The sequence below is a fragment of the Hydra viridissima genome, unplaced genomic scaffold, assembly GCF_058129835.1.
Source record: "Hydra viridissima isolate aposymbiotic clone 2 unplaced genomic scaffold, HvirCarnegie_v1 scaffold_19, whole genome shotgun sequence".
NCBI lineage: Eukaryota > Metazoa > Cnidaria > Hydrozoa > Anthoathecata > Hydridae > Hydra > Hydra viridissima.
This window is the reverse complement of record NW_028324318.1, coordinates 148003-157346: the sequence shown is the minus strand read 5'-3', so window position 1 is coordinate 157346 and position 9344 is coordinate 148003. Positions and strand designations below refer to the sequence as shown.

Here is a 9344-nt window from a genome sequence, read left to right as displayed (position 1 = left end):
TATATTTTTTATAAAGAAGATCATCTACAAATCTGTTAGTAGATAATATTGAATTATCTTCTTTATCTCTTATATATTTCATATCATTTTCTGATATTCCTAGCAGTAAACATAAATTTAGTATTCTATCATCGTTTACTGAATTTTCGTAAAAATCGTATAAAATTGGTTTATGTACTTTTTCTGATTTAAAATCACAATCTTTTAATTTTGTTTTAAAAATAGTTTTATATGACATTTTATTTTAGATAAAATATTCAAAATATATATTTAAAAATGATCTTATAACGCGGCGCAAAAATATTTATTGACCGCATTCTTTTAGCATCTCAATTCCTTCTGTTACATAATATTCACCGATCTTTTCTATTTTATTTGGCCACTTACCATCAGGTGAATATATAATAGGTATATTATTTAGTATTGAACTATCACTAGTTCCATGACATTTGCGGCATAAAGCGCCATTATTACACTCAGCTGCATTCTCGACGGCATAAAGATAATCAGTAGTATATGTGTTTGGGCATAATATTCTTTTGCCTTCTGAATTAACTAAAGGCTTAATTTTTCCACATTTTTTTTCTATTGCTGCTTTTTTATTCAAAAGATATAGATAGTAAGTTAAAATTAAAAGCGATATGCCTATTAAAAAAAGTATAACACTCATAGTGTTTTTGATTATATTAAAAAAAAATATATTTTAATATTACAATTAATTTAATTATATAAGTGTTTAATCTTGATTATTAAATTAAGTTTAACAGAAAAAAAATACTTAATAGCGCGCCGCCTCTAAGAAAGTAATATAGTATGATTTAATTTTTTTATGCTAACTTAAATTTGCGTAAGTTAATAAAAAAAATTATATTTTTGGTGAAAATTTTATTTATTATTTGTTTAAAAAAACATGGATGTAAAATATAAAATAACAGATATAATACCTAACGGTTATGTAATAGGATGTTCGTTTAAGCTAATGAGTGATGAAGAGATCAAAGAAAAAGCAGTTATTAAAATAACTTCTAGTGCTAACGCCACGCAAGATAAAACTCCTCATGCTTACGGCCCGCGAAGTCAGTTTCTTGGTACAGATTCTAACAGATATAAATGTTTAACATGTAATCAATCAAAGGAACATTGTAGAATAGGTCATAATGGTTATATTAAAACCTTTGCCCATTTTAGTCCACATAAGAATATAATGATGATAACAAAAAAAGTTATATCAATTTTGTGCCCTAATAACAAATGTAATAAAATTATTTTTTCTCCGGAAAAATTAGAATGTGAACGGGATTACATAAATCAGAAAAAAAAAGATCTATTAAATCATATGTACGTAATAGCGAAATTGGAAAAAGGCGTATGTTTTAGTTGCAAAACACCAGTAAGAATAGCAGAAGATAATAAAGCATTTCCAATGATTTTTAAATATGTATTAAATAATAATATAAGAAATGATCTATACCCATATATGGTGTATGATACTTTAATGCATACATCTGAAACTGAATTTAATAAATATTTTCCTGATGTGCGACCAAAAGAGCTATGTAATACTCTCGCGCTAATAAGTGGTATACCAATGCGCCTTGATTCTATTTCTGCTGTTACTAATAAACCTGAGCCAAACGAAATAACTACAGCATATAATATGATATTAAAATTAACAGCTGAGTGTGGTAAAGGTTTTAAGCTATCATCTAATCAGGAGTTAACAGAAAATGTAAAGAAAAATCAAGATGCTGTGCTATATCTAATATATACTATAGTTAATGGTAAAGTATCAATTGGACAGGATTATGCTAAAAATGAAATAATTAAAAGCATAATATCCTTTATAGATAGAAAATCGATTGAAGGCGGTATAGCAAATATATCTGGTAAAGATGGTCCGGTTAGAGGCGGAATTTTGGCAAAAAGGATTAATAATATAGGACGTCTAGTAGCAACATGTGATAATACTGTTAAATTTGGCGAAATTGTTTTACCTGAAAATCTCATGAAGAATTTATATATAATAGAAGTATATAATGAATTTAACATGATAAGATTAAACTCTTTTTATGTTAATGGCGCTAAATATCCAGGCGCTGAGTATATAATACGCGCATCAGATAATAATAAATTATATTGTGAAGAAGTTAATAAGACATATATTCCTCAAATAGGTGATATAATAAAAAGAAACATTTTCTCTGGCGACTTAGTAATAGTTGGTAGAGCTCCAACTCTAATGCCTTATAACATTTCTGCTTATAAAATATCAAGAAAAATAAATGAGTTAGGCGACTCATTAGGTATAAAGTCGTCTGAATATAAGAAACTAAGAGATGGAGACTTCGATGGCGACGAAAGTTCTATAATAGCGCCTCGTGATATGAATGGAATGGCAGAATTATCTATGATAATGAAAACAAAGAATTTAGTTACAACAATAAAAAATGGTGATGTTTTGTTGGGGATAGAATGCAATTCATTAATTGGCGCGTCTATGTTAACGCAAGATACTAACATAAGTATAGACAAACTAAACTGGCTTATATGCTCAATACCTGGTGTTTATGAAGATAAATATAAAGATCTAATGAACAAAAATATAACACCAAATAGAATTTTTACTGGGCGTCAGATAATATCTTTGTTTATGCCGCGCGGTTTGTATTATACAAAGGCATCTTCATTCTATGATAAAAAAATAGAAGATGTTATGAATTACACAGAAGATGAGAAAATGGTAGTATTTAAAGATGGCTATATGCTTAGTGGTGTATTAGATAATGATACTATAGGATGTTTCTCTAATAATTCTCTGTTTAGAGCCACGTTAGAATGTGTGGGAGCAAAAAGAACATTAGAAATAATGCACTCATTTAACACTCTTTTTATGCGATATTTGCGCAGCACAAATCTTACTTTATCTATGAAAGATATAACTCTCACTGATGAAGCTTACAATTACATTGATTCTAACATCAGAATAAAAGAAGAAGAAATAAAAGAACAAAATAAAAGATTTTATGCTGGTGAAGTTGTGGCTAATTATAATGAGACGCCATATAAAACATTAAAAAAGAACGTATATGATATGTTAAAACCAACAGATGAAAATTTTCGTCATATCATAAACGGCTTAGAAGATTTTAGAAATAATAATCTTGTTAGATGCGGCATGGCTATTGATGGTAACATAAGTAAAGCTATATTAAAATTAGGCACCTCGCTTGGGCCGCCAATATATAAAGGCGAGCCAATTGAGCACCAATTTGGGCGCCCATCAAGACATACTAAAAGAAATCATCTAGATTTAGATACATGCTATATTAAAGGAAATTACATTAGAGGTCAATCAGCATTAGATGTAATAAAAGGAACAGTTACTAGAATAATGGCGTTAGTACAAAGAATAAATGGCACCGCAAGTGCTGGAACAATAAGAAGAGAGCTAATGAATGCATTATCTATTTATGTTTTGAATAATCATGGTCATGTTACTTATGGTGACTATACAACTGACATGTATCATTCTAGTCTGTCTTATGGTCATGATGGACTAGCCGTTAATAAAATCATGTGCCCTGCGATTTTTAGCAAATTTATTAAAATGCCAGTAAGTAAGATATATGAGACATATTTTAATATTGACAGAGGAAATGAGGAGCTGCAAAATTACGCAAAACAAACATGGGATATGTTTAAACTTATAGTAGAAGAAGTAAAATCGAGTATATTACTGTTAAGTAAAAGCGGCTTAATAGATTCTAATTATTATATGAAAATATCTGTACCATTTATAATAGAGTATAAAATAGATTTAGATGCTAAATTTGACCTCGAAAATGCAGAAAATAATATTTTTATTGCTAAAGATTGCATAAACAGAATTAATAATGTATACTCCAATGAGTTAAAATATGTCAAAGACGATTTTATAGTAAGAAGCAAGCTAAAAATAACTATCATGTATTTACTATTTTCTTTTTCACCGATAATGCTTGGAAAAATAAGCAAAGAAAAGATGAAAGAACTTAGTGAATATATATATTTAAAATATATTGACTCTATTGAATGCGCTGGCACCGCAGTTGGTATGATAGCGGTTTGCAACCAATCTAAAACTATGGTGCAAAATAGTCTTGATGCACCCAAAAAGCAAGCTGATAATACTATGCTAGAAGACGAAAAAACTCATAACAGAATAATATTTCCTAAAGGCATACTAACTGGCGCAAATATATATATAGCTCCTCTGTTAAAGGAATATCACGGTGTAGATATTAAAAACGAAATTATAAACAAAATAGTAGAAGATAGTCTATCTAATTATATAGATACTATAAATGTTTCTAATAATACCATTACTGACGAGCAAATATTTGATCAAATAACCAAGAAGAATATGAATAACAGTGTTATAATGGATTTATATCTTACTGTTACACTTGTGAGATCTCAGCTAGTAAAGAAAAACGTCAAATTAGCTGATATAATAGAAAAAATAGAAGACTATAACTCCGGCATATTAGTAGCAGAAAAAAAGAATACAGATTATAATAAAATATCATATAAATCTACTATACTTCTTCTGTTTACTGTTGAAGCTGGCAAAGTTCTATTTAATGGCGTAACAAATGATATGTTTAAAATAGCAATCAAAAATTTTACTGATTCTATTATTGTTAAGGGCTTCCCTCATATAATAAACGCTGATGTTGTTTATAACACAATATGGGAGGAAAACAAAAATGGCGAACTTGAGACAAAAGTTATACCTTATATTAAAATAGTATCAGATAATATATATGGTGTGTTAAATTTAAAATGCTTGGATCTCAGATATTTATGCTCAGAAAATCCTAACATATCATTAAAAATGAATGGATTAAATTCTGCTAGGGTGTCAACTATGTTGATGTTAATGAAAATAGCAAAAACTCATATAACACATATAATGCAATCTATTGATGCTTTATTTTATAGAGGATATGCTATAACATTTAAATCTTCTGGTTTATCAAAAAGAATACCTGATTCTACTCTGATATCTGCTGTTAGCTCTGATCCTAAAGGCAGAATAATAATGGCGGCAAAGTCAAGAAAAGATATACCAGTATATGATATAATGTCGCGTCTATTCATGGGTCAAAATCTAGAAATAGGAACTAGTTATTGTAAGTTATACTACAAAAAAGAAGAAAATGAATCAGATGAATAATAATTTGAATTATGATATTATATTTAAAATAACAATTATAGTGCGCAAAATAAAGCTAAATATTTGTATGAAAATAATGACAAAAATAAATTATTATATGTCTGTTATTGCTGGATTATATTACAACTATAATCATTTGCTAAATATAAAAAATTATCCACTAACTGTCGATTTTCTATTAATAAGTTTGTGTTCTATAATTATAATAAAATCAGCTCTAAATATAATTAAAGTAGTAGCATTTAAAGACAAATTAGAAAAATATTTCAGTTTCATTAATATTGAATACTTAATATATAATAACAAATCAGAAAATTTAAAAATTGCTATATTATACTCATATCGTTTTATAAAAACAATAATTAAAAATTATTTAATTAAAATAATATTACGCTATACAATATATAATCACATATATGCGTATTTATTTAACACTGATTTTTACTACTCTTTTATAATAATTTATATTTTAGTTATATCAAATATTAGTTATAGTGTATTACTTAGCGTAACATATGATATTATTTACGTATCTGATTTAATAAATAAAATTTTATACACTTATATTGGAGAAAAAAAAACAGATAATAATGCTTCAAATAACAAAGATATAACAGAAGAAGAAAAAAATAATAATTATAATATATATTTAATATTTTTGTTATTAAATGTATTATTAGGGTACATAAGATTTATTTACTATTAAATTAAATTAGAATTAAATTACTATATATATTAAAACTCAAGTAAATATTTTTTTTTATGTTAAACTTAAGCAGTATTAGATTAGCATAAAAAAATTAAATTAAATTATATTACTTTCTTAGGCGGCGCAAGTAAATATTTTTTTTTATGTTAAACTTAAGCAGTATTAGATTGGCATAAAAAAATTAAATTAAATTATATTACTTTCTTAGGCGGCGCAAGTAAATATTTTTTTTTATGTTAAACTTAAGCAGTATTAGATTGGCATAAAAAAATTAAATTAAATTATATTACTTTCTTAGGCGGCGCAAGTAAATATTTTTTTTATGTTAAACTTAAGCAATATTAAATTAGCATAAAAAAATTAAATTAAATTATATTACTTTCTTAGGCGGCGCAAGTAAATATTTTTTTTTATGTTAAACTTAAGCAGTATTAGATTGGCATAAAAAAATTAAATTAAATTATATTACTTTCTTAGGCGGCGCAAGTAAATATTTTTTTTTATGTTAAACTTAAGCAGTATTAGATTGGCATAAAAAAATTAAATTAAATTATATTACTTTCTTAGGCGGCGCAAGTAAATATTTTTTTTATGTTAAACTTAAGCAATATTAAATTAGCATAAAAAAATTAAATTAAATTATATTACTTTCTTAGGCGGCGCAAGTAAATATTTTTTTTTATTTTTGGTATTATTTTATAATTATTATGATAATTAATCATAACATTGCGATCTTCTTTTGTTTAGCAAAGGATTATTACTTATTTCATCTATACTTTTTAATATTATTTTTTTTATATTATCATTATCATTATCATTATTATTATCATTATTATTATCATTATTATTATTTATATTTTTGCCATCATTTGATTCATAATTATTATTATTTTTTTTATCTAATATTGTTTTTTTGTTAAAATCAAAATAAAAATTTTCTTCTTTGGTATTATTATTTGAAGACATTTTTTTTAATTATTTTATGAATGTATTAAAAAAAATCAAATCTATATATGATCAATCGTATTTTAATTAGGAAATAAAACATCTAATATATTAATAATTAATATTATTAACATGCTAATTTCTAATATATTATATATCATATTAGATAGAATAAAGATTTTATTATAACTATTTATAATTATCACTGCTATTTTTTTTGTTAAACTTTTTAATATTTCAAATATAGTAATAATAAATGAGCATAATAAAATAACAATTAAATTATCTTTAATATATATTATTGTATTTGCTTTGTCAGTATAATAAAAATACATATTAATTGTTAATATAATTAATATATAATCTGATATATTTAATTTTTTTTTCATATTTATTTAATTTATTTTAAATTAAAAATATTAACAGATTAATAATATATAATTTTTTTCGCTATTAAAGAAATGAGTCATACAGATAAAGAAAAAATATTAGAACTATATAATGATTCAATAAAGGAGTTCGAAGATTTTATAAAGGGAGATATTAATAGCGATTTATATACTGTTGAATATATGTTAAATAATCTATCAAAAACATTAAATATTTTTAACTTTATTACTGTTTCTATTTATAATTTAAAATTATCTCATGATTTAGAAGAGCTAGATAAAGGTATTATAGTAAGCTTATATTTAAATAAACAAATAAAAGATACAATAGAAAAAAATAAAGATAATCAAGATATAGAAAATATAAAAGCAGATTTAAAAAACATTCTTTTAGAATACAATAGTGTTTTAAAAATTTCGTCTGATTATTATACTATAAAGACATATTATGATGAAAAACCTCTTGAAATTAGAAATGATTTTGCTAAATATGGCGGATTTCTTAAATTTATATCTGATTTATTAGTTGAAATGGATAAAATAAAAGCGAAATATAATAATAACAACACTTATGAGGCTTTTTTAATTATATATGATTATATTAAGAAAATATCATATTTAGATTATGAATAAGAATTAACTAAATATATTTCATTTTTTTTTGCATCAATAAACATAGTAAAACATATTATATCAATCATATCGTTTTCTTTGAAAGCCGCAGATTTATATTCTTTTTCCAAGAATTTATAAATATTGTCATGATTTACATAACAGAAAATACCATTTTTGTTTATTTTTTCTTCACTTATATCTTCGTCAGTTATTAGCTTAACCGCATCTTTTTTGCTATATAATTTAACTATATTATATTTATTTTCGTTAATAAATAAATCTAAATATTTTTTATTTTTATCTGACTCACATGTATATTTGTTTATATAACATTCTAAATTTTCTTCTGTTTTTGGGCGCTTATCAGTGTAATATTTAAAATTTATATATTCTATTTTATAATATTTTTTTGCTATCAAAGATATATTATTCTGAACCTCTATTGAATTATTTTTTTTGCTATATTTGTTATTTAAATAGCAGATATTATATTCAAAGTCAACTATTAATTCAAAGGTTATACATATATTTTTTTCTTTTTTTACTGTTCTATTTAAAAAATCCCTTATAGTTTTAAAATTTATATATTCATTAATATTATCTAGAGTTAAATTTTCATTTAATTCTTCATCCTTTATTAATTTAACAAAGCTGAAAAATGTATATTTATCTGGATATCTATCTAAATTATACTTGCTATTTTTTTTGTTTTCATCTTCTTTCTGAACTGAAGATATAAAATTTAAACTCATTTTAATAACCTGAGATGAGAAAGTTTCTTCATATATCATGTTTTTTTTATTCAGATTTTCTTCGTTTGATTTGTTATTAAGTGAATAGGTATATAATTTAAAGCAATTCATTTTATTTGTTTTTTTTATCTATAATGAAATCAAAAATATTATTTACCAGATGTTATATTTCCTTTCTTCAAGTTATTTTCATTCATTTTAGTATTCAAGTCAGTTATTCTAATACTATAATAACAGATTAAATTAAATATTAAATCAAATTTATAATACACAAAAATATATATATAAAAAAATATAACAGTTAAATATGTTAAATAAATAATTAAAAATATTTATATGGGATATTATTTATATAATCATCTGAATCTTCTAACCAGATCGATTCATCTACACATAAAAAGGCGCATAAATCTAGTCCATAATAATCTATAAAATATATTTTATTATTTTCATTTGTTTCTTCTACTATGCTCACATGTCTGTTATAATTTCCTCTTGAGTTTATAAGATCTTCATCTATGCAGTAATATATCTTTAATATTTTTAAAAACATATCTTTTAACATAAATGTTATTTTATTTTGTATATTCTCACTTGTATACCATCTTTCCCTGTTTTTTTTAAAATATTTTATAATTTTTTCATAGCTTTTTTCAAAATCTTCAGAGCGATATATTATTTTATAATATTTTATTTTATAATTATATGGTTTAAAC

General features: G+C 23.8%; 1 protein-coding gene across 1 annotated transcript; it reads left to right on the top strand.

The window, feature by feature from the left end:
- Positions 1–910: 910 nt before the first annotated feature.
- On the top strand, positions 911–7894 carry LOC149876494 (DNA-directed RNA polymerase III subunit rpc1-like). The gene is made up of 4 exons (XM_090075253.1): positions 911–5174; positions 5260–5403; positions 7530–7544; positions 7656–7894. Exons 1-4 carry the CDS (start codon positions 911–913, stop codon positions 7892–7894), a joined length of 4662 nt encoding a protein of 1553 aa, XP_089931379.1.
- Positions 7895–9344: the final 1450 nt, after the last annotated feature.